Source organism: Trachemys scripta, chromosome 4 (genome assembly GCF_013100865.1).
Source record: "Trachemys scripta elegans isolate TJP31775 chromosome 4, CAS_Tse_1.0, whole genome shotgun sequence".
Lineage (NCBI taxonomy): Eukaryota > Metazoa > Chordata > Testudines > Emydidae > Trachemys > Trachemys scripta.
The window spans coordinates 112977277-113003980 of record NC_048301.1 but is presented as its reverse complement, the minus strand read 5'-3'; the positions used below and the strand labels follow the sequence as shown (position 1 = coordinate 113003980).

The following is a 26704-nucleotide window of genomic DNA, read 5'->3' as shown; positions in this document are numbered from 1 at the left end:
GTGATACTAGTCATCTAGCACTCCTTTACTAACCTCCCCGGCTTGCACTAACTCCTCCAACAGTCCCTAAGTCTTCAATCTATTGCATTTTTTAAAATTCAGGAATGAAGAGCCTTATAAAGTCACAGGGCTGGATTGTGTCTTTAGGCACAATCATGAGCAAGAGCCTCATGTGTATGCTACATCCACCTTGCGACTTGAGTCACAATTCCCTTCCTGCTCCTAGAAGGTAGGTAGCCATATAGTGCTGGTCAAGCTGGAGAGAGAGTAGAGCCAACGCTCCATCCACTCCCCACCCAACTGCTTCAGGAAGGAAGGAAGCAGACAAATAGCTGTGTCTACTCCTGTGCACCTGTGACCGGAGTCCTAGTGGGGAGCCAGCTGTGGTCACTCAATTAGGGTGAATTGCAACGAATGGGGCAGACAATCCCCAAAAAGCTGGTGGATATTCCAATACTTAGATTCACTAAATCAGCACCAACAGCTTCTTTATTACCTTACTGGTTACTCAAAAGTCCAAACAACACAGTTCCCTTAAAGTGATCCAGCCTCAGGCCTCCATCCAGGTACTCATGTCGTCAAATATGATGAAAATTTCTGTAAATCTTATTTCATTGTATAAAAGAACAGGTTCTACCAATCCCAAAGGATTGGACACATTACCTCCCAGATTAATGAATGTTTCCGATCTTACCCAAATACACGCTACAGCCAATTCTTATTAACTTAACCATACTCTCTCTCTTTTGTTTTTGTAATAAATTTTAGTTTAAAGATCAATATACATACAGACATGAGTTCAGTTCGTTGAGGTTCAGATTCACAGCAGAGATGGTGAGCTTTGTAGTTGCAAAGAGTTCCTTTAGAATTCAGTTCATAGGTCATAGTCCAATGTCCAAATTTCATATTCAGGGCAAACCAGCATAACTGGGACCTCAGTCTTGTGACTCAAACTTCCCCTGACAAAATCTAAGCAGATCTGAGATGACAGAATCAGGATCCAAGGATCTTTTATACAATCTCATGTTTTTTGACAAGTTGGAATTCCTCAAGGAACAAAAAGTAATTAGGATGACTTTGAAGGACGTCCATCACTGGTACGTAGGGCTTGTCTACACTGCAACGTTGTCGACAAAACTTATGTCTTTCACGGGTACTTAAAAAAGCCCCCCCGCGAAAGACAAAAGTTTTGCCGACGCAAGTGGCAGTATGAATGTGGCTTTGTCGGCAGGAGCACTCTCCTGCCGACGAAGCTAACACTGCTCACGGGGCTGGAAGTATTTTGTTGGCAAAAGTGTTGACAAAATACTGGCAGAGAGCATTCACACTTGCTGACTTTTAGCGACAAGGCTGTCCTTGTCGCTAAAAGCTGCATAGTGTAGACAAGCCCTTAGCTATATGAATTAACATAAGGCCATTTGCTTGTTCCTCCACCATTCACAGTCCATTTCAAAGAGAGATGAATACTGAGATATCCGGTGTTTACAATTTATTTACATGATTGGATGTTCTTTTGACCTCTGAATTATCAGAATACAGCATAGACTGTTGATTACATTGTCCACCCTACTCATACGTATGTAAATACACAAAACCACAAACATTATCTCCCCACATGTCTTCCATGGGTTAATTATTTTGCAGGATGTTTAACCCTTTCTGGCCATGCGTCAAAGCACCCAATCCCAAGGCCTAGGTAGCCAGCCTAGCAGTGTATGGGATAGTTCCTGTTACTTCCTGGCTCCTACTCATCTGTGCAGACACGTAGTCAAAGTCAGAATCTAATATAACGTACTACTCTGCTGCCAATTCTGTTTTTTTCTGTATCTCATGGTATCTGGTACTTTTGATTACCTGAGAATCTCAGCTTTCATTAAAAAAAAAAAAAAAAAAAAAGTGTCTAGCCCTCATGATTGCAGAGAAAACTTGAAACATAACCAGAGTGCAACCTAAATAGTCAGAAACAAAAAGGCAGAAGCCCCCCCCCACACACAATTTCTTTATAATGTCATGATTTCTAAGCCAATCTCATGATTTTAGGGAGCTTAGACTCCTGATTTTTTTGAACCTTCTGGGTTAGCAATATTGCAAATATAAGGGTATGAAATGTATATCATGATCTGGGACATGTGAGAGTTGTGTGTTGGTTTTTACACATACACAGCCTTCTCCATGTTTAACAAAAATATCCTCAGAGTGCTAAATGAGGCAAAGAAGGGCTTTCCTCTTGGCAGCATTATGGCAGGATGTCCATCCCAGTGAGACAACATGTGTTTTTGCACGAACATTTATGGAGCTGATTAGAAGTCAAAACCTCATGTAGAAACTAGAGGCCTGATCCTGGACCACTGAAGTCAATGGTACTTTTGCCATTGGCTTCAACAGAAGCAGGATCAAGACCCAGATGTAGAAAACCTGATTAGGGCTTGTGTATTGAGAGCTTTGAGTTACAAGTGGATCAAATAGTGGCCAGGCTTCAAAGACTGAAAGGGTCATGTTGGATTTGTAAACTAAACTTTCATGCATGAAATATAAATCTGTCATGGGAAATGGATTTACGGGTCCCAGCAGCTGAACAGTGGAATGTTTTAGTAAAATCCAATGTGTAACATAATGACTTTTTTGGTTTGTGTCTTTTTGGCTTAGGCTGAATAGAATGAGGACAAAAGAAATTGCTTGCCTAGGAATTTTATAGATAATTCACTGCTTAGACAAGAGTTCAAAAGCCTGATACATTGATATTATATAAAGCTGTATATCTCCTCCTCCCCCAACAAGGAAAGCTCTGCTCTGATGCAGAATCTTTTTGGGGATGGTGGTTCAGTCAGATCCTAAGTTTTACTGTAGTTCTTCTGGCTCGGTTGGAAAGAAGTGTGGTCTGATGGTTAAGGCACCAAGACTCAGGAGATCTGGGTTCAGATCCTGGCCTTGCCACAGGCTCCTTGTCTGATCTTGGGCATGTCACTTGATCTCTCTGTGCTTCACCTCCCCAGCTGTAAAATGGGAGACAGTAGTGCTTCCTTTTTCCCACGCTTGCTCTCTTCCCTGGAAAGGTTACACAACAGATAATGTATTATTCTGGACATATACACCTAGTACAATGAGACTCTGATCCCAGTTGGAGGCCTTTGAATTCTGCTGTTCTTCAAATTCCTTGCATTTCTTTCATCTCTTACCAATGGCCCTGCTATGTCATCCAGTTTTGTGTTCACCCTCCAGCCCTGTCAACAAGAATGCAAATAAATGTAGATTTTTTTTTTTTGTAACAAGAAGGATCTTGCTAAAGCCTATATGTGAAATTTAAAAAATGGTTCATGAAAGCTTTTTTAATGTAGAGCCCTCCCCCCGAGTTGTGGCCCAAAACAGCCCTGCATTGTGGTCACACATGAGAATCAGGGAGGTAACAGAACGCTGAAGGTGGAGGTTTAGCTTCACTTGAGGAGAGGCAACATGGGCCAATGGGGAGGCATCGAACTGGGTCTCAGGAGAACTGGTTTCTATTCCCAGTTGTGAGAACCAAAGCATCACTTTAGGGAGGGATACCTGGGCTCCAAGGTAGATCAGCTCATGCCCTCCAAAGGCTCTCTATGTTTTGGGCTCAAATTACTGAGGGGGGAAAAGGCTCTGTCTACTTATTATAAATGTTATTAAAATAATAAACAAATAATCAAAAAGGTCATATCAATAAGGCTAAACTACTACAATTTTTATCAAACTCAGCATTAATCAACTCAGTTATCAAATTAAGGTCAACTGAACTAATTAGCAGCAATACTGGCATGAAATCAGTTTAGTCAAATCATCAGATTAACACAGCAAATAATCAGTTCTTAATCCTAAAGCAGAAGTTCAAGAAAATAGCAGTTTGCTTAATTAGAAACCACAGTCAGAGAACTTTTACTCTCAGCAATGGCACCAATATTTATCTGGGCGGATATTTTAGCATATCCATAGCATTTGTTTACATCTGTGCCATGCTCTCAAAAGCCAATTAATGCTTTCCTCCTTGCCTACAGTTAGGTACAGAGGATAACCCAGAGCCGGCACTAGGCATAAACAGACTAAACAATTGCTTAGGGCCCCGAGCAGCTCAAGGGGGCCCCTATTTGCTTTATATTATGTGTTGTGCGGAGGGCCCCCCCAAATAATCCTCTTTAGGGTCCCCACTGGGCTAACACCACCTTTGGGCTAATCTGTTTCCTCTTCTCCCCTCAAATATAAACTTTACTAAGATACTTTAATAAAAGAAAGTTTTACCAACTTTTTCTGTAAACAATGAGAGAATTAGTAACAGACACATTGTTAAGGTGACCAGATGAGAGGAAGAAAATATCAGGACACACGGGGACAGGGGTCACTGGCGGAGCAAAAAAAAAAAAAAAGAGTGTACCGTGAAATATCAAAATTGCGTCCCGATCAAAGACGCGGGACAAACGCCTAAATATCAGGATGGTCCCGATTTTATTGGGCCCTCTGGTCACCCTACACATTGTATTGATTTTAAGGCAAAGTTTAAGGAATATTCTCTGGTTCCTCTCCGTGTGCCCTTAACAGGATCTACTACACCTATAAGCATCCAACTGTGCACTCACAGTCTAAAATAGTAAAAAGCAGAGATGTCTCCCGAAAAGGAAAAATTAAATGTTTGAAGTGAAAAACAGGTTTGAACTAGTCAGCTCTCTGACTTGTGTGGTGTAGGGACCTGTAACTGCAGTTGTGAACCTAGGGTGACCAGATGTCCTGATTTTATAGGGACAGTCCCAATATTTGGGGCTTTTTTTAATATGGGCTCCTATTACCCCCACCCCCGTCCTGATTTTTCACACTTGCTATCTGGTCACCCTATGTAGACCAGACGGTGATTGCTGGCATTCGGCACTCTTCACTAACGGGTGTTTTCAGATACAGGGAAAACTAATCAAGGCTAGGAAGATGATGTTGATGTTGTGACTCCCCTTCTCCTGGAAGTGATTAATTTCAGGGTCTGGCTGGGAGGGTCAGTCTTCTTGAGATGGCTGGTGACCCAAAAGGGCACATAGCCCTCTGCATGACCTTGGTCTCACAGCTGACTACACTACTTTATTCCATCACCCAACTCCTTTGGAGCTGTGAGCAAATCTGGGGCGCAGTATACCCTGGGTACAGATGACATGGTCCAGTCCCACCACAGTGACCAAATTCCAGCCTGTGGATAGTTCGGAGAGTTCCCCTTTAGCCCGTGATTTCTTTCAGATGTTCATTTGTACAACCGCAGACAAAAAGAGGAGGAAACATGAGGCAAGTCCTGGGGATTCCTGAATATTTTTAGACGCAAACTGGGGGTTCATGAGGGGAGAAGGGAGGCGTTTGGGTGGCAGGAGGGAGGAGGAGAGGGAGGGTATCAGAAATGCAGACGTTCCCTGACTTTAATATTTCCTCTTGTTGTCTCCAAAGGGGTGACAGTAACAGTTGCACCAGACGTCCCCATCTCCCTCTCAGTGGAGAGCAATAGGTACTTCTGTCTTGAGAGCCCTTCCAGCATAGCCATGGTCCCCCTACAGTACATGGTGTGCATCAGTCAAAACATCACGTCTGCCCACCAGGAAGTAGGGAGCCAGCTCTCAGAGCAGGAGAGGAGGCTGCCAAACACTGACATATTAAGGTAAGAGAAAAATCTTCCCATTCCAGAAGGCACCAAACAACTATCCAATGGCAGCAACCCTTGGTCTCTATCGACCTGGGATGGACTTCCACCAGCAATCCAGAGTGAAAAGCTCTGTACCCAGTCCCCTGAGCCATCCAGTCTCCCAGTGAATGTAAAACAAGAAATTTAATGAAACCATTTCCATTCCTACTACTGAGCAGTAGTATCGCCATTAATTGATTGGTTCAAAAGCTAGGATCCAAAAGTCCAATTCACTGGGGACAGGACTGGCTCTAGGCACCAGCAAACCAAGCACGTGCTTGGGGCAGCACAGTTCCAGGGGCGGCATTCCAGGAGGGTTTTCTTTTTTTTTTTGTTTGGGGCGGCAAAAAACCTAGAGCCAGTCCTGACTGGGGAGGAACAGTCCCATTTCTTCTGCACTCAATACCCAAAGTAATGCTCCAAGTGGACCAAGACCATATACTGTTTGGTGGGAAGGGGGTTGTATTCTCCAACTATTTCCTCCTTTTACTCTCTCCCACACCCCCGTACACACACTGTCTTCAGAGACCTTGTGTCATGTACCTTCTGCCCAGCTGTGGGATGCTAGACATACTAAATATCTGGTAAGATCAAGAAAGACATTTTTTTTTTTTTTTTTTTTTAATTATTCCGATGCAGGTTGCCAATCTGGAGGCATTACAAAGCAGCGGATTCTGCTGCCAAAATGGAGCGAGGATTAAGGTCTTTCTTCAACAGATTGAAAAGACATCATCTCGGGGAGGGGCTAATTGCTCTCAACGAACATTCCACAATGTTACTTTCCAATGCGGTATGTGCAGTCATGCTGGGTGAGGGCAAACTGAGGGACTGCTTAGGAAAGCCCAGCAAAAAGGGGTGATGGAGCTCTGCTACTCTGGAGCAGGGAATGGGCCATTTTTTGATGTAGAAACCTAATGCCCCCAGAGAGCTACTTTAGGAGATAGAGCAGAGAGGGCAACCTCTTCCAAGAGTTTCCCCACCCCCAAAGGCAAGAAGTGGTGACCAGTGCATGGTTTGGTTGGTGGGAGAACGTAATGGAACGTTTGAACCTTTGAAAAGGTTGTGTGCAGGGGAATGGGAGAGTATCGGAGATGGTTCGGATGTTATCTGAGGCTGGGTCTCCCATCTCTATGGCAAACAGTAGGGCTGGATAAAAGTTTTCAAAATGTTTTTTTCATTGGAAAATCGACTTTGTTCAAAAACAAAAAACCTCATGGTTTTTCTAAATTTTCTCTGGGGAAAAAAAAATGAGAACTAAAAACTTTCAGTTTTGGCTTCTCCTTTTTTCCTCCTCTCCCTGCAACCCCCTTTTTTCAGTGGCAAAATGGAAAAAAAAGAGAGAAGAGGGGGGTGAACGGGACAAAATTTTTGCAAAAAAATAAATAAAAATTGAACAAACAAAAACATTATCCCTTCTGAAACCTGAAAAATGAAAAATATTTTGAAGTTTTCAAACATTACCATTTTTGGACTAGTTCTAGTAATTTGCATGTAACGTAATGATCAACACACCATTAAAGAGGGGGCAAAGTGTTGTATGTACTTTTCTGTATAAATCTAATCTTAAGAATAATAAAAGTTGTTTTGCACTTAGGTTACGTCTACACTGCAGTCGGAGGTGTGATCTGCATTCGTGAGAGTACACCTGAGCTAGCTTTTATTTAGCTAACACGCCTAAAAATAGCAGTGAAGATGCAGCAGTGCAGGCTAGGAACACAAGTACTTACCCAGGTTTCTGGGTGGGATCAGGCATCCTGCACTGCCATGTCTTCACTTAGCTGTGCTAAGCTAGTATAACGGCCAGTATATATATAAGTGGGGATGTCTAGCCAAGCTATAATCACACCTCCGATTGCAGTGTAGGCTTACCTTTAGTGTGCTCCTGAATTGTTTGTGGGTTGGGGATATTTTTTTTAAGGGATGATGAAGGCTATTTAATTTGAGAGGAAGGACCTTCTTGTGGTTCAGGTACTGGACTGGGACTCAGAGAGCTGGGTTCACTTCTCAGCTCTGCCGTAGACTCCCTGTGTGACCGTGGGCAAGTTGTTTATGGCCAGATTTTCAAGAGTTTAGATACCTGAATGAAGTGGCTGGATTGTCAAAAACGCTCAGTTCCCAGCTCAGTTCTCAATCATTTAGGTGGTTTAAGTGAGAGCTGAGCTCTTTTGAAAATCTGCCCTTTAATCTGTCTTTACTTCAGTTCCCCAACTGTAAATTCAGTCCCTTATTCTTTCTATCTTGTCTATATTGATTGTAAGCTCTTCAGAGCAGAGCTTATCTCTCATTCAGTGTATGTGCAGCCCTCAGCACAATGGGATTCCCAATCTCATTTGGAGCATCTACATGCTACTGTGATACTGCTACTAATAAAGACTGGGTTGTTAACTAGTCTGACTCGCCAAGCTTTGCATTCTCTGGCCATTAGTTTCAAGTTACCCTGATGACTTGTGTTCAAATTATTGACTAATAGTGCACTCTGTTCTTCCTTCCCGCCAGGACCATATGCACTTGCCCATGGCTAGCAGGAAGATGCATGCTCTGAGACACACCAGGGACTTCTCGTTAATTAAACCTCTGAAATTTTCCATAACTCTGTCCCCGTATACAAGCATCAACTCCCAGCTGTTTCTGATGTCTCTGCAAGAGGGCAAAGAAAATTACTGGCTGAGCCTCCAATCGAAATTCGACAGCCACCCGGTACAAGCCTATATTGCTTTTCTGATCCAATCACTTAAATCTAGAGAGTCTGAACTCAGAAGAAGCCAACAAGTGTAAGAAACACTTGGCTGGTTAAACACTCTTTCCGCAGTAATAGATAAATCAATGCAGCACACCACACTAGACGGTGTTTAAATATTAGTGATCCAGTCTCAGACCTGTAAAATTTAATCTAAATAAAGCCATATCTTGGATTATTTAATAGAATGTGTCACTGAAAAAATATTATCCATTTTAGTTGTCTGTTAACCAAAATAACTCCTGACTGACACAGATTTTTTGTGTGCTATATTAAAAAGCTAAATCTCTTTTGATAGAGGCTCAGTTTCATACCAGTGACACTTGTGACACTGGGATATGTTACTACAGAGAGTAAGTTATGAAATGTTTTAAGATGTGCATTGTAACTGGATTTAAAAGCAGGCACAGTTAGGTCAATGTGGGGCCAATTAGTCTTATCTATATCTTTCCCTACATTTCCTGTGAAAAGCCTATATAACTCTTCCCCCCTTTTCCCCTTTCAGTTCTAAATTAGAAGAGAGTCCATTAGCCCAGTCTTCATAAGCAACCGTACAACAAATGGGCAGTACCCATAACTCGGTACCCAGCTGCAGGCCTGCCATTATAAAACCAGGATATTTATAGCCAGCCTCTCTTGGGCCATCAGTGGTAAAAACTTGAGCCTCTTCCACTTTAGCTCATGGACTAAGGTCTGGAGCTGGCAGCTATTGCAATCACTCTCCTACTGTGGGGTACAAATGCAACTCCATATTCCCGGCAAACCGTACAATAATGAACCATTACATGGCGGAGCAATGCAGATCATTTTATGGTAAGCAAGTAGATTTCAAGTTTCCAGAGGGATATCTTAAATCAAAATAAAACAAATAGTTAAGTATGAAAAATGCTCTTTGCAATATTTATTCACTGACACATATTTCATAATTTACAAAGGATTTTTTTAATTGTAAGCTTGATTTTCAGTTAAAGGAATTTTCAGGTTTGCTGCCAATAGCCTGGAGAGAAGTGTAGGCAATTAGGGTTTGATCCAAAGCCTGTTAAAAAAACTCCTCATGACTTCAGGTGCACACTGGATCAGGCCTTTCACCAGCAATACGGTGCTGCCAATTCTCTCATGTCAGCAAGTCATGCTTTCCACAAGTCACTTCAAGGGTGCCCAACCGGTATACATCCAGAATAAAAGCTCAGTGCTATCTAAATTAATGATAATGCAAAATAATAACATGGCGTATTATATCATGGGAGAGAACATCTTCCTGACCTCACCTAGTGATCAGCTTATGTCCTGGCGCACGAGGACTGAGAGCTTTTACAATTCCATCCTAGCTAGTGTAACTGCAGATGCTCTGGAATTAGTAAATGTCTAATGGTTCAAACCCAGCCTCATAATACCCTTGCTGTATCACAGACTCCTCTGCTTACCAAGTGGAAAGGGCAGTTTTCTGTCCGGCTGAACGTGACCAATGATGCTGCAAGAAGCTGGTACATGGACAGGGTGAGCCTCTTGTGGCAGAGACTGGGAGCGCAGTACGTGACTTTTGAAGGTGCTGAAGGAAACATGTTCGCAGAGCAGGCAATCCAGCCACCCAGAGAACTGGAAGGGGATAAATACATTGGCATTTTTGCACTAATGGCAGCTACGCTGGGAAATTCGACAATAATTAGTGCCGTCACAAGGTGAGTCTCAGGAAAAGTGCTCAAAAGGTGAAATGAAAACAGAGATCTAAAGCCTCCTGTTGGTCCTATTTCAGTGCAAGCAGGATAGCTGGGCCAGGGTCCAAACAGCCAAGGAGGAGGGGGAACTGTACGCGAGCCCTGTTTTAACCCTGCCTGGGAACTTGGATGGGCATTGTGGAACGAGAGATTCTGCCTGTGGCACAATTTAAAGCACACAGACTAACTCATCTTCATGCCCCTTATCTGCAATTGGCTTCAATGGAGGAGAGCAGTGGTTGGTTTATCTCCCCCTGAACAAACAGGCCAGCTAATGGCAGCTGCCAGTTCTGCCATGCAAGCAAGCAGAGAGTGCGTCTACGTTTGTGCTGTAGGAGGTATGATTCCAGCTCATGTAGACATACCTGCGCTAGTGCTACTCGAATAAGCACCTAAAGATAGCAGTGTGTCTGCAGCAGCGTGTGTGGCAGCTCGGGCTAGGTGCCCCATCAGGTGCCTGGAGGTCAGGTGGGATTATACTCAGATTATACTTGGGCAGCTAGCCCAAGAATCTGCCTGTGCCACCAGGGACACTGGTATTTTTAGACGCTAGCTCAAGCAGAGCTAGCGCAGGTACGTCTATCCAAGCTGGGAATCACACCTCCCAGCTCATATGTAGCCATGCCCAGATCTTCAAAGGCATCTAGGTGCTGAATTACGATTGATTTCAATCCTGCAGGGTGAGTATGTGAGGAGGCTTTTTTCTTTCCCTTCCTATCAATGTTTGTTTTATTTTTATTTTTTTTGCGTCATGTTTACAGGATGACACACAAATCCAAGGTCTTTGCCACTTATGGTAATTCAAGCTCCCACAGCACCTTTTGCAAAGCAGGGACATTAACTCCAGTGTTTTAGCCAAAGTCCAGTCTGAGCAATTATTTTGCACCTAATGATCACCTGTAGTTTCAAATGGATACAGTCTTCTTCACTTTCTCTCCTATAATGTTGCTGTACACTACCAGAAGTGGGTGTATTTCAGTGGCAGGGACAGAGATCAGTGCTTAATTTGTGCCAGGGCTTGCCAGGGCTGAGACCCGGCAGCTTTAGGCAGGGCCACCCAGAGGGGGGGGGCAAGTGGGGCAATTTGCCCCGGGCCCCGCAGGGGCCCCCTGAGAATATAGTATTCTATAGTATTGAAATTTTTTTTATGTAAGGGGTCCCCAAAATTGCTTTGCCCATGGCCCCCTGAATCGTCTGGGCAGCCCTGCCTCTAGGCTTGGCACTTCATAGCCCGGCACCTCTGGGCTTGCCACATAAGTTATTAAAGTAAATCATTGATTGATCCCTGGCACCTCTTTCATTATGAATTAAGCCCTGCACTGATCTCTAAATAGCCTTTACATATCTCACAGCAGGCCTAATTAGTCAATTAATGTTTGTAACACACTTTGAGATACTCTGATTAAAGGCACTATCACAGTGGAAAGCTTTGTTGTTTTTTATTATTGGGATCTCTTGTATTTACCAGATGGTGAAGGGATACAAATTGTTCGGGAAATATTTTCAAGCTTCTTATGAGGATTTTACAGGAAATTGGAAACAAAGATCATTTTAAATGGTTCATTTTTTAAAAAAGAAAGGCTGTAACTCTCCTTTTGAATGTTTTAGTTAAAGAGATATTTCTAAATCAGCTGTGGGATTGACAGTGATTCAGAAAGAAGGTTCTGTCTGTGACTATTCAGAAGAGTGTAAGGTAGCCCCTAGCTAGTGAAAGCAGTAAGGTGACAAGCTGTTCCTACAAGCAGGTCCTCTGCTGATGCAGATTTGCTCAGCCACTTGTATTTAGTAGTTCTCAGATACCAGAACTGCTCCATAAACCATTGCATCAAATCCCATGTCACCTCTTAGAAAGCATCACCAGAAAGTATTTTTGGGAGCACCTGAGAACCAATCAGTCAGTTAGTAGTATTACTATTGCTTATTGTTTATGGTGCCATTTATATTCACGGCATTTCTTTAGATACCTAAAAGACAGTATCACTGCCTTGAAGATCTTGGAATCTAAATTACCCAGTTGGGCCTGGATCACAGTGTGATAAAGGTTAAGAACCCCTAGTTAATGGTGTTCTACTGAAAGCAAAGGTCACCACTTCAGAGCGCTAAGAGCATATAGGCACAGATCCTGAAGTTTTTCCCTAAGCCTAGCTTGCACACAATTCCTGTTGACTTCACAGAGAGTTTTGCTTGAGTAAAGTCTGCAGGATCTGGCCATGACTGCACATCCAGAAAAGCAACACCGAAACTATCTTATGGACCTATACCAGAGGGACCATGCTATCAGAAGCCTTGTGACCCCTGAGTGTGCATTGAGGGCCCAATCTAATTCCCAATTAAGTCAATGGAAGGACTCCCAATGGCTTCAATGGGCAATAGATCAGACCTTGAGTAATGGCACACAGAGCAATAAGGAAGCCATGAGGAAGGCTTTGCTGAGTATTGTAAGGATAGGTGTTATGGCGCTATTGCAGTAGTGACTGTGCTAATGGCTGTTCTGGAAATGCCCAAATGTTTCTAGGAGCTGGGAGCAGTCTGCATCTGATCCAAGTGCTCATGCAGTTTATAAAAGTGCTGTACCTTCTCTCTAGCCAATCTGACTCCTGTGTGCTTGCTAAATACTATGTGGTGTCAGGAGATACATAAAAGCAAAATTGGAGGACTGACTTCCTCCAACCCCATTGGAATTGCAAGGAATCCTCACAAGGAAATGGCATCAGTGTTTAAACAGTTTGATATTTTTCTCATACTGATGGGGATCTCAGAGAAAGCAACTAAAATGCCAGCCATGCTGTTTCTCTGCATGTCAGGATCAGCAGTATTGCAAACGTCTGATGCTTTTACATGGAAGGAGGGACTAGAAGACATAAAGAGGATTTGGCATAGATGATGTATATAGATATTAGGAAAACCTTTCTAACTGTAAGGATAGCTAAGCACTGGAACAGGTTACCCAAGTCATTTGTGGAATCATTGTCATTGGATGTTTTAAAGAATGGGCTAGACAAACATTGTCAGGGATGGACTAGGTCTACTTAATGTTGCCTCAGCACAGAGGGAAGGACTAAATGACCTTGTGAAGTCCCTTCCAGCCTTACATTCCTATGATTTTAGAATTACTTAAACCTAGACAAATATTACACCTGAGAGACATTCAGTTTTTAAAAATTCATATTCAAGGGCAATATGAACCAGTTAATTTATAAGTGACTAACTCAATGATTAAAGCTCAAACTTGAATTTGGGGAATAATGTGACTTTTAATAACCAAGAGGCTTGTATATGGAATGCAAAATGACCAAGTGAGGCAAACTGCTGTGGAAAAGATGATTTAACCCACCTTTTAGACATCTTGTTGGGCCAATGAAATGAGTGAAATGTAGATTTTGGCTTTTGGTGATCTGGGCACAGATAAGCAAGTAGTCCAGTGTCGTCATGGTAAAGAGACAATACCAGAAATGAAGGAAATAAAAATAAAAATCTCTCTCCATTAGATGTGGTCAAGAACATTAGCCAAGGAATTCCCCAGCATTTGGTCAAATATGGTATGAAAGCAATGAAAAAATAATTTTTCAAAGATATGTCAAATAGTTAAACTTTAGTGTCTCCTTCTTTGGCAAACAATTCTCTAATTCAGATCTCTTTGTTGGTAATATCTGCAGAATTTACTGCTTCAGATTAACAAATACAGCTAAGCATTAATGACAGAACTGTAGCCTTTTAACCTAGACACTAGAGTACAATGTAGTGTTATTCCATTAAATATCTAGTACTGTCGGTAAGGAAAGGATACAGAAAATTGAAGTAAAGCTTGTTTCATATTCAGGTCAGAAAATACTGGTATAAAGGCAAATAACTATTACAATTTGCTTTAGAAACCAGTATAATATAATATCTTTTCAAACAGTTAAACACAGATGGTATCATCTGTTTGAAGACTAAAAACCTATCTAGCCATGAAGTTAGTTAAAAATATGTTTGCTGTAAACACCATAAAATCACATACACAGAGCATAGGCTGTATCTGGAGAGACTTCTCAAATGGCCTCAAAGACTCAGGGTGTCTGAAAGAAAAATTCCAGTTAGAGAAACAAGTCAATTTACTCTAGTGGTCTAATTACGAAGGGAAAAAAATTGTGCTAATAGATACTGACAAGTGCAATTTTAACTGTATGGAAAAAACAGTAATTACTGAAAATTTAGATCAACTTACAGACTGATTTAACTCTAGACATGTAAACTGAAAGCCAAATGAATTAAGAATACATATCAATCCATGTGCTTTAAATAAAGTCATAAAACCTGAACTGTATATGACTAAAACTTGAAGAATTGGGGGCCAAACACTTTGTACCAAAAAATATTCTCAGTGTTAGATGAAGAACCTGCATTGTGTCAAGTTCTAAATTAGTGACTTTTCAGACACTGGGTGTTTTACGGGTGTGCCTTTAGTTGTTACTTGTGTTCCAGAGCATATCAAAAAGTGTAAAGACTTGTGAGGAGTTCCAAGGGATGAAAGTTATAATAGATGAAATTCTGATTTGGGCTAGAGACCTTAAAGAACACAATGAAAGACTTAGATGATTTTGGCAGACAGCAAGGGAGAGGCACCTAACCATGAATTTAACTTCTATTAGACCATTTGTTGATTTTTATCTGTATGGGACATTTGTGCACTCGAAGAGTAGCCTGTTGCATTTGACTCATGATACCTAAACATGGCGGAAAGAAACTACATCTAGATTGAAAAGAAGGTGTTTGTGTTTGTCTTACATTATGAACGTACCCACACCCACACCCACACCCACACACAAAAAGAGCCATTAATAAACTGGTTGAAGACTGCTTGAAAATGTGTTTAGATTTAATCTTCAGCACAATCTAGATCCCAATTTGTGATGCTGAAGTTGGAGAGAATTATTCCATACTTGAAATAAAAATTGAATAAGGAATTGCTCCAGCTGATACCAATAGCAGGGCAGTAAACACATTAATACCACCCGACAATAATGTAGATGAATATGAAATTCCTGCAGTGAGACCTATGTCTATTATAACCTAAAAAATAACAGAATTCCTAACTGGAACATGAAGTTATCCTGCTTTACATAAAATTAAACTAAGAGTTTTGCAAGGACAGCACAATGAAAGAGCAGAGTTAGAAATAAACCTAGTCATTTCAGGACAAAAGCGGGGAGGAGGATGTTTTGCTAAAGCCAGACAGATTAATTGTTCCAACATCACCATACAAATAAACTCTTGCTAAAATACACTGAAGTCATCTAGGTATTGAAAAATGTAAGCAAATGGCAAAAGGTGTCTTGTTCTAGCAGGGATGAGCATTCAGAGTATGTCTACACTAGCACTGGAGGTGTAATTTCCAACTTGGGTAGACACACAACCAGCAGTGTATCTGTGGTTGCACAGATGACAGGACGGGCTAACTACCCCAAGTTCTACCTAGGCGTTCAGACTATCTGTTCTAGCTCCAGCATATGCACACACTCAGATGACACACATCACAGCACAGGGTGAGGCAGATAATGCTTTCTGAAAGAGTTGAGGTAGCCTGGCTTACTAAACATTACATGTGTTTTTCTGGTTTGCTGTTCATCTGCCGTTGTTGCTCCTAGATCTAACCATCTGCCACTCTTCATTCAAATGACCCCGCTCCAGTCGGACTGGAGTTATGCTGGTTTGAAGGGAATTATACCTTCTGTGCTTCACTACAGTCTTCTTGGCTACAACTTCTTCATTCCGGATGCAGTAGGTAATATATTTTTATGATCTGTTCATATCCCAGATCATTCTGCATGAATTTTGTAAGGTCTAAACCATTGCCTATTGCTACGGCAGGAAGAATGCATGTGGTCTGTTAGCTCCATCAGCAAGCTGCTAAAAACCATAGTAAGCTATATTAAGACACAGCCTCAGGGGGGTTTATTTGGTATCCTATTCTATGCCACATCAAGTTTATTTGATTTACTATTAACAGGAATTAACCAGGGAATTTAAAGAAAAGCTTTTATAAAATTAAATTGGAAACCCATATGCTTCTAGCTTCCCTGGGATTAGATTTCAAAGAATTCCTTAACCTTGTATCAAGGCCACCTTAACTGGGTCCAGCTCATTGAAAATATGCCAGGAGCCTGAGGGCTGCATGTAAATTTGTATAAACTGGCATAGATTGCGTCCACGTTCGTCTCTGGGCTAGACTGTGCACTGGCCATGTGGCGTAGTGGGAGCACAAGGAACTGCGCACCAGCTCCTTGAGGTGTTGAGCCCGAGCCTCACCTGGTGTTAGTTAGCATAGCTCCACTGCATTCAGTGAAGCTATGCTGACTTATAGCAGCTCAGGATCTGGTCCCTTGTGTCTGAGGCAGGCGTGATACCTCTGGGAGCAATGGGGAAGCAGGTACAGCAGCACCATCCACGTCCTTTTCTCAGGGTGGGGCATATGCTCACCCCAGTCTGCCTCTCACAGGAGTTTCTCTGCAATGCTGTTGGTGCTAGAGTCTCCTGGACCAGGGATGCAAGGGCCAAGATTATACCCACACAGAGGTTTCTTGCAGGTTTCTTGTGTATATTGGGACCTGCCAAGGGCTGCACCAAGAGGGCCTACAGAGGCTGCATCTTAGAGCTCTATGGGCTGCATAGCTACCTGGTAGTTACGCTTTTGCCATCACCTGCCCCAGGCCATCTCCCAACTCAGAGGGTAAGAACAATGGTTGTCTCTATGAATTTCTGCTGACACTTTAAAATGGTTGCACTGAAGTCTGCATTCAAGTCCGGCACACATGAGTCAGGTCTGAGAAGGAGGATCCCTTATGAAAGGCCTAATGGAGAGTAGCTGTACAATCCATGGGTGCCATTTTCTATGCTTAGGGCTCTGCTCCTCATTAGTAACTTGGTGCCGAGCTCCCACTGACCATGTCCTTACAAATGGCTGCTCCCAACCCCCTCAGATAATTTTTGACCTGCCGCTCCCCGCCGCCCCTTGACCAGCCAATATTTTCATGGTGACACTTATCAGCACCGGGAGTTCAACCATCGCTGCAAACTCTGCTTACACAAAGTCAGCATCATTTGCACTGGTGCAATTTATCCCTTATTCCAGCCCAGTTATGGAGTTGCTCAACAGTTCCCCTGCTGATTGGGGTGTGGCCTCAGTAGTCCAAGTACAAAGCCACAGCACTAGGTCTCCTGAGGGAAAGGAACTTCCTCTTCCTCCATTGCAACCTACAAAATGATCCAACTGATGTAGCTCTGGATCATTCATAGTGGAGCCTTGCCTAGAGAAACCATTGCTAAGTTAAGCAATAAGCCAGGGCTGATGGGCAACTCCATGGCCTTGTGGAGGAATTGTGCTCATTCCAGAGGCACAATCACGGGTCAGTGTAGGTGTCTCAGATCATTTATAGAGAGCCGTGTTCTTCATCTCGGAACCTGTCTTATCCCATTGGACAAAATTGGAGTGACTGGTGCCTCGTGTCCTCTAGTGGGAAACCTGTTCACCCTAGATGGAGAACTGAGGGGGACTGTTGACTCACTCCCTATAGGGCCATAATTATTCTAGAGGTTCAAACTGATGAAGATCCTGATAGAAGGGGACAGACCTGGGCCAGTAAAGACTGTGTTTTCCTTCTCTCATCAGTGAAGGGGACAGAGAGGTTGAAGGTGGATGGCTGGATGCCAGGTTGTGAAGCCTCATTTAACTGCAGTTTTTTGTTTTCCTTTTGTGTAATTAACAGCTAGTAATTTAGTATGAAGTTGCTGCCTCTTGTGTCTGTGTACCTCAGAACCTCCTCCTTTTTGACCATTTCACTCTTGCAATGGGGTTCGTTTGAATCATTCACACTTGGCAGAGGGGGGATGTAGGAAAAAACACCCCCAGAGCAGGGGGAGAGGGAGTTGTTATTAGAGCCGCATCTGCACAGGTTGTTTACACTTTCTTTGACGTTTCTGGCTTCCTGCTTACAACGTGCTTGGCTAAAGCTCCCTCAGGCAGTGCAGGGCCAGAGCAGCACTTAGTTTCTCTCAGGTCTAATTTAATATTGTTTTTTACAGCTCATTTTTCGCATTTAAAACTTGCTTTAGCAGATCCAGACCCAGAAGCATATTACTGGCCTGTCTAAACACACCCTTAAAAGGAGTTTATCTTAATAATGATGAGATTACCCCCTTTTTTTTTCTTTAACTGTATATATAACATTACATTGCATCACCCCCCCCCCAAAGCCTATGTCAAAACAACATTATGCATTACAAACTTAGAAAAGATCAGAATTTAGGTATCCTGCACAACTTTCATTTGGCCCCTTGTGCATATCCATTATGATACAATCTTTAATGTCATGATCACATACTATTCTTTTCCACAGGACTCTTCCCTCATTCAGTGCAGGTTGGTCAGTGAATTTTGTTTTATTCCCATCATTCAGTGTATAGCCCTCAGCCTTATTTAATGTACACTGTTCAAACCTTGCCCTAAGGACAGAATCATTAATTTCCTTGTGGTTTTTTTCTATGGCTCTCATTAAACATTAATTAATTTATTTTCATAACATCCCTGTGAGATGCAGGATTGGTATTATCTCCACTTTATAGAGGGGGGGACTGACACACAGAGAAATTAAAGTCAACAGTGTCCACTGATATGTGATGCGAGGGGCCTGATTCTTAAAGGTATTTAGGTGCCTAAAGCTGCAGATAGGTGCCTACTGGGATTTTCGAGTGCCTATGAAAATCCCACTAGATACCTATTTGTATCTTTAGGCTCCTATATATCTTTAAAAATATGGCCCTTAGGGTGTGAATTTTCAGAATACTTAGCATTATCTGCAACCCCTCTCTACCCAGGTCCTCCCTACCATAAGTTCCTTACCCTACTGCATTCTGTGTCATGCGGCTTCTTCTCTTTCCTCATGACCTAGATGCCAGCAGGGGGAGCATTGAGAGCACAGGACAATGTCCCTGCTCTCAGTTCTAGTGCCCTGCCCCAGAGCAGCCTGAAAGAGCAATTGCAGGGAAAGTCCTGGACTCAGCCCCAACACCGCTGGGATGTTGCATGCACAGTCCAGTGGTGTGTAGGAGCTGTGTGGAGTTGGTGCATGCTCAGAACAGACAGACTTGTTGGAGAATTTAGAAGCCAAACTCTAACACATCTCTATTGAGTGTGTATGAACGGCAATTTTTTTCTTGGACAAATTTGGGTAGTTTTTCATGGAAACAGCAAAAGACACTTCTCTGTCACAAAGGCCACCCCCCTGCCAAATTTCAAGTTTCTGCTCCAAAGCCGGGAGACATTAGCGCTTCTAAAAATAACATTCCTACAACTAATTCATTAGCATGGGCAAGACAACATATTTGTTTCCTTATCCTGTTCTCGGAAACGGGCTGAATTATTTTTGCTGAAACTTTCCCCCCAAAAGTTCAGCCACAGGCAGACACCCAGTGTGGAAAACTTCAGCCAAATGGTTTCAGTTTGGCAAGGTTATAAACAACAGAAAATAGGGTCCTTCAAATGAGAAGTTGTGGGCAACCTTAACTATAGGCAGTGTTACCTGCACCACCTAAAATGGTTATTTTTTCAGTCACCTTTTTCAAGCACATTTTTAAAATAGGGTTTTTTTCGGTTTGAGTCCTTTCCCCTGCTTTAAAAATAGCTTTTAGTAGGAGACAGCCTTAGCCAATGTTAGGATCTTCAGGTGCCTGCCAATTTGAGCATTCCTCCCTCCACCTTGAAGTACAGAGCAGCACTGTTTTCTGCTCACTCACATCTAGATGTACTGTTCTTAAGTGTCTCTACCTGGAGCAACTTACTGCGGTGATAACATTCATGGCAAATAGCATCCCCAGGCTTTTGATTTACAAACGGATAAGTTGGATACTTTTAGGCCTTGGCTACACTTGCAGCTGTACAGCGCTGTGAGTTAAACCTGTCTTTGTACAGCTGAGTAGGGAAAGCGATGCAGTCTGTCCACACTGACAGCTGCCCAGCGCACTGTCGTGGCTACATTTGTGGCAATTGCAGCACTATTGGGAACGGTGCATTATGGGCAGCTATCCCACAGAGCACCTTTTCCCATTCTGGCGCCGTGGGTTGTGGGAAGCGGGCGTGGGTGCGGGGGATTCTGGGTCCTGTCCCAATGCCCCGTGATGCATCGCTTCGCATTCCAGAAATCCCTTTGTTTCCGTCCACCTTTGGCGCCATCTTTCAACGGTTTCTGTGCAGCGTGATCTGTCTCCGGGAAATGGAGTCCGAACTGCTGAGACGTATGCTGATGAATCTCGCCAGCACGAAACGTTTGGCTGTCGAACTATCCAAAGTGACAGTGAGAGTGAGGGTGAGGAGTCTGACGATGCTATCGAGCCGCGTAATGCGTATGACACAAAATTGCTTGTGGCATTCACGGACATGCTCAGCACCGTGGAACGCCACTTCTGGGCTCGGGAAACAAGCACCGAGTGGTGGGATCACATTGTCATGGAAGTCTGGAATGACGAGCAGTGGCTGCAGAACTTTCGGATGAGAAAAGCCACTTTCATGGGACTGTGTGAGGAGCTTGCCCCCACCCTGCAGTGCAAGGACACGAGATTGAGAGCTGCCCTGCCAGTGGAGAAGGGGGTGGCTATTGCAATCTGGAAGCTGGCAACTCCAGACAGCTACCGGTCGGTCGCAAACCAGTTTGGAGTGGGAAAGTCAACCGTTGGAATCGTGTTGATGCAAGTTTGCAAGGCCATTAATCGCATCCTACTCAGAAGAACCATGACTCTGGGTAACGTGCAGGAAATAGTGGATGGCTTTGCACAAATGGGGTTCCCTAACTGTGGAGCGGCGATAGATGGGACGCACATTCCTATTCTGGCATCACCCCACCTAGGATTTGAGTACGTTAATCGGAAGGGGTATTTCTCTATGGTTCTCCAGGCGCTTGTGGATCACCGTGGGCGTTTCATTGACATTAACACAGGCTGGCCCGGAAAGGTGCATTGCGCACGCATCTTTTGGAACACTTGGCTGTTCAGGAAGATGCAGGCCGGGACTTTTTTCCCAGAGCGGAAGATCACGGTAGGGGAAGTTGAAATGCCCACTGTGATCTTTGGAGATCCCGCTTACTCGTTAATGCCGTGGCTCATGAAACCCTCCACAGGGAGCCTTGACAGCAGCAAGGAACAGTTCAACTACAGCTGAGCCAGTGTCGAATGACTGTGGAGTGTGCCATTGGCCGTTTAAAGGGCCACTGGCGATCTCTGTATGGGAAGCTGGACTTGGCCGAAAACAGCATCCCCGCAGTTATATCCGCGTGCTGTGCCCTCCATAATATTTGTGAAGGGAAGGGTGAAAGCTTCACTCAGGCATGGACCTCCGAGGTTCGACACCTGGAGGCTGAATTTGCACAGCCAGAGAGCAGAGCTATTACAGGGGCCCAGCGCGGGGCTGCAAGGATTAGGGATGCCTTGAGGGAGCAATTTGAGGCTGAAAACCAACAGTGATATCTGGTGCCCTGCACAGGAGTGAAGTGCAGTAGTTCCAATCTTTAGGAATCAGTGTCTGCTGAGCAGACAAGCAGATTTGCAGTGCCTGTTTATTTCCTGGGCTAAGGAGTATTTTACTTTATGCAATAATAAAGAATGTTTTCAAAGCCAAAGAATCCATTTATTGAAAAGAAAAAAAATGTATTTATTGAAAAGAAACAAGGGGGTGGATTGGGGAACGGTACAATCACAGATTCGCGTATGTCCTGTCTGGTGTGCTGTGCAGTGAGTGCTACACTTCAGGACAGCTATACTGCATGGTGATGGGGGTTGAATGCAGAGGGTAAGGGTCGTGGTTTTCAGGGCTGGGTGGCGAAGATACTGGTGTTGGAGGCAGTGGGTGGCGTGAAGAACACGGAAGTTGGGGAAAGTGGGTTGGAGGTGACAGTGGGGCACAACAGAAAGAGTTTTGGGACAAGGGCGGGGGGAGGGGTGCCGTTTGCATTTGCGGTACTGCTCCTCTTTCTGCATGGCTACCAGCTCCTGTATAGCATCTGCTTGGCGCTCCAGGATACTTATGAGCCTATCAGTGCTTTGCTGCCGGTGCGCGGTGCTTTGTTGCTGGTGCGCTGCGTTTTCCTGGCGGATCCTGCTTTCTCTCTCCCTCCAGTCCTGTGCTTTCTCATTCTCTTTAATAGATTGCCGCATCACTTCTTGCAGCATGTCTTCTTTGCTTTTTCGCAGTCTCTTCCTGAGTCTTTGCAGTCTCCGCGCAGGCGATAAGAGGGACGGCTGAGGTCTCAAGTTTGATGCAGCTGTATAGGCAAAATGCAACATTTAACAGAGGCTGCATTGTTTATACCAGACAGAGTAATGATTCCCCCCTCACTTAAGGAGTAGAAAACACACAGGGTCTACACAATAGCATAATTTTTCCATCCGAAACAGAGCACACATATCCCACGTGAGCCTCAAAATGGTGAGTAAGGGGGACTGATTGTTTCAGGGCTGCACTGTCCTTTGGGTTTCTGTGCCCTGGGGAGAGCCAACAGCTTCAGGGGGCACCTACACTGAACACTGTCCCAACATTTTCCACAGGAGTTCGTCCTGGACAATATCTCGCTGCTGAGGGTGACCTGGGAAGCAAGGGAGGGTCTTCTACTGCAATGCGGCTTCCGCCCTGGCCCATATGCAGCTTGCCTGTGTGCAGCAATGGTCCCCCCGCCCCTCGCGGCACAGTGGTGCGGACACGTTAGCCTGGCTGGGACAAGGACCACGGTGGCTCTCCCTATAAACCTGCGCAAGCGCATTGCACACGTTCTGGATGAGACATTCGAGGAGATTACCGAGGCTGATTACTGCGATGTGATAAACCACATCAATGCACTATTCTGCATCTAGGCATGCGTGCCTAACCCTCCTCTCCCAAAGAGCCCGCACCAAAAAAATTCCTTCCCGAAAAAAAAAACTGCTTACCGGGAACCTGCTCTTCTGTTTGTCCTCCACCAAGGACCAGCCGCTGTGACTGGCTACCTTCCTCCTGGCTTGAGAAGAGTGCCTGGCTGCATGGCTCAAGGGATTCCAGGGTGTCTCCATCCGGCCCACCACCATCACTCCCGTTTTCCTCCTCCTCCTCCTCCTCCTCCTCCCCCCCCGCCACACTGTCTCTGAAGTGTCCATGGTGGTGCTCGGAGTGGAGGTGGGGTTAACCCCAAGTATCGCATCCAGCTCTTTGTAGAATCTGCAGGTCGCAGGGGGAGCACCCGAGCGGCCGTTTGCGTCGCGGGCTTTGTGGTAGGCACTCCGCAGCTCCTTCACTTTAATCCTGCACTGCAGGGCGTCCCGGTCATGGCCCCTTTCCATCATGTCCTTTGATAGCTTCCCGAAGGTACCATAATTCCTACAGCTGGAGCGCAGCTGGGACTGTACAGCTTCCTCCCCCCAAACACTGATGAGGTCCAGCAACTCGCCATTGCTCCATGCTGGGGCTCGCTTGGCACGTGGAGGCATGGTCACCTGGAAAGATTCGCTGATAGCACTCCACACCACGCCGGGCTGAGCAAACAGGAAGGGGATTTTTAAAATTCCCGGGGAATGTAAAGGGTCGGTCACATGGTTGGTTACCTGAGGCCAGGGCAGTAGAGTTTGAACTGATGACCAGAGTGGCTAGAACAGGCATTGTGGGATACTGCCGAATTATTCTGGAGGCCATTCACAGCGCATTGGGTGGCCACACTGGCGCTGCAGCGCTGCAGCGGCAGCGCAATACTCAGTATTCCTCTCGGAGAGGTGGAGTACATGCAGCGCTGCAACCACGGAGATACAGCGCTGCAAATGCCTTGCCAGTGTGGACGGGGAGTGAGTTACACTGCTGGGGGAGCCTTTACAGCGCTGCAACTCGCAAGTGTAGCCAAGGCTTTAGAGAGAGATTTTTTTACTCTCAGGGATTCTGAAATGTCTGGTATTGCAGACATAGCTGGACAAGATGCTCAAAAGAGGGTACCTAAAGCTAGGCTCCTAAAGCCATACTGAGAAACCTAAATAAGTGCCCCAATTTTCAAAAGTACTGAGCACCCCACAGTTCCCTCTGAAGTCAAAGGAGGTGATGGGCAGCCAGTGCATCTGATAACCAAGCCACTGATTTAGGTACATAGGATCATCAGGTTAGAAGGAACCACAAAGGTCATCTAGTCTAACCCCCTGTCAAGATGTAGGATTTGTTGTATCTAAACCCGGGGTGGGCAAACTATGGCCCGGGGACCGCATCCGGCCCTTCAGATGTTTTAATCTGGCCCTCAAGCTCCGGATGGGGAGCGGGGTCCGGGGCTTGCCCTGCTCTGCGCGGCTCCTGGAAGCAGCGGCATGTCCCCCCTCCAGCTCCTACGTGTAATGGCAGCCAGGGGGCTCCACATGTTGCTCCTGTCCCGAGCGCCGCCCCCGCTTCTCCCATTGGCTGGGAACCGTGAGCATTCATGGCCCGCCATACAATTTTCATACCCAGATGTGGCACTCGGGCCAAAAAGTTTGCCCACCCTGGTCTAAACCATCCAAGACAGATGGCTATGGAGCCTCCTTTTGAAAACCTCCAGTGAAGGAGCTTCCATAACCTCCTTAGGCAGTCTGTTTCAGTGTCCTACTGTTCTTACAGTTAGGAAGTTTTTCCTGAGATTTAATCTAAATCTGCTATGCTATAGTATGAACCCACTGCCTCTTGTTCTGCCCTCCGCGGCAAGAGAGAACAACTTTGCTCCATTTTTTATGGCAGGCTTTCATGTATCTGAAGACGGCTATCATGTCTGCCTTTAGCAGGACCATCCCTAGCTATTCTGGGGCCCTACGCTGTGGGGAGTGTGGGGGGGTGCCCCAGGGATCTGGGGGGGGGGGGCTGGCCCCAGGCCTCCATGCCGGGGGGGGGGGGGGCTGGCTTGGAGGGAACCACCCCCCAGCACTCACCAGCGGCGCAGCTGGGGCTGGGTTGCTGCACTTCCCACAGCCGGTGAGTGAAGGCCTGGCCCTGCTGCAGAGTCCTCAGGGGAGTGGGGACAGGGCTGGGACAGAGCAGGGGTGGGAAGAAGCGGGGCTGGTGTGGAGAAGGGGCCGGGTTGGGGCCATGGGGAAGAGGTAGAGCAGGGGATGGAGCAGCATGCAGCTGCGCAGGGCACCAGGAAATTTGCCCCAAATTTGCTGGTGCCCTATGCAGCTGCATACTTTACGTATGGGTAGGGACGGCCCTGGCCTTTAGTCTCCTCTTTTCCATTAGGAGCTAACTTCTGTTTTTGAACATGTTGGCCAGTGATACAGCATGGAGTTTTTCTGTCTTCATCAAGCCCTACTAGCAACCTAGCCTATCCCCACGGAGAATATAATAGAGAGAAAAACACCACAGGAAGTCAGTGAGGGTGCGAACGGTTGTCCTGTACTGTGGCACATGTGGTCATAAACAGTATTGTTAAAGACATGCTGACAAGTGTCTTCCCATCTTGTATTCTTTCAGGGCAGGGACTTGTATGCTTGTGCAGCAGGTAGCCCAGTGGGGCTCTTCTGGTCCTGGTTTAAGCCACTGGGTGCTCCCACACTAAAAATAATGAGAAGAAGAATGAGGGAGCTGGTGGCAAGGGGTGTGTACAAGAAGTAAGTTCAATATTGAAGCTTTCCTGCCAGGCTTAGGAGGTAGAAGTGCATGGGTTCCCTATTCGTACAGTGAGCTGTTACTTGTGAAGCTATACCAAAACAAATACTCTGTTTCTGAAAGCCTCTTACTATTAGACAGGGATCTGGGGTTTTAATGCCTGCAGTAGATTTTTAAATAAAACCCAGCTCCATTATCTTTTCTTTCTTTTTTTTTAACCCTCAAGCAACTGTCTAGTATTTCAGAGGGGAATTGGAATCTGCTTCCATTTATCCCATGTGTTTCTTATAAATGAGTCATTGATACCCTGCCCCCTGCACCTCTTTCCACTTGATGGAGCAGACCCAGATTATTACCACCAAACTATTTAAGGAAGGAGCGACAAAGCCGGGGAGAATAGGAATACATCTCAGACCCTATCGGAACTCAATCTCTTCCCTAGAATGAGTGCTAGTAATCTCAGTGGTGCTACTCTTTGCATGAAACTTTCTAGTGCTGTGTCTGGGGGTCAGTGCACTCTGTGTTTGGTCAATGTATAGTCTACTGATTTTTTTTGGAATAACTTTGGAAAAAACTAAGGATTTGAATTCTGTGGCATATTGTCATGAATCTGTGCACAACCCATGGACCTCCACCATGGATGTTGCCACCATCCTGTGATAGCAGGATCAGCTACCCAATCTGCTCCAAAACCATAAATCCCCTATTGCTTGAGACCAAGAAGCATTCAACTGATGCCAGTGGAGCTATGCCGATTTAAATTATCTGAGGATCTGGCCCAGTGTCTCTGAAGCAGAGCTTAATTTGAAAAGGAAAAAGTGCCGGGGCTCAAGCATAACAAAATGGCATCCACCATACATGCAAGGTCTTGCTGCATGAAGGATGGCATTTTGTAGAACAAAATGGTGTCGTCCGCACAGTGTGACCTCGTACTCACCGTGTATACGAGGTCATGACTTGCATGCAGGTGTAGAATTGCATGCCTT

At 44.9% G+C, this 26704-nt stretch overlaps 1 protein-coding gene across 5 annotated transcripts in view; it reads left to right on the top strand.

The window, feature by feature from the left end:
• The window catches only part of LOC117877368 (SITS-binding protein-like), a 74008-nt gene that overhangs the window by 21211 nt on the left and 26093 nt on the right, over nucleotides 1-26704 (top strand). For all 5 annotated transcript variants that reach the window (XM_034770443.1, XM_034770440.1, XM_034770441.1 and 2 more), the window contains 5 exons: nucleotides 5434-5641; nucleotides 6305-6455; nucleotides 8162-8362; nucleotides 9813-10081; nucleotides 15745-15881. In XM_034770443.1, the coding sequence (XP_034626334.1) occupies nucleotides 5434-5641; nucleotides 6305-6455; nucleotides 8162-8362; nucleotides 9813-10081; nucleotides 15745-15881 (966 nt within the window). The remainder of the gene's footprint in view (nucleotides 1-5433; nucleotides 5642-6304; nucleotides 6456-8161; nucleotides 8363-9812; nucleotides 10082-15744; nucleotides 15882-26704) is intronic.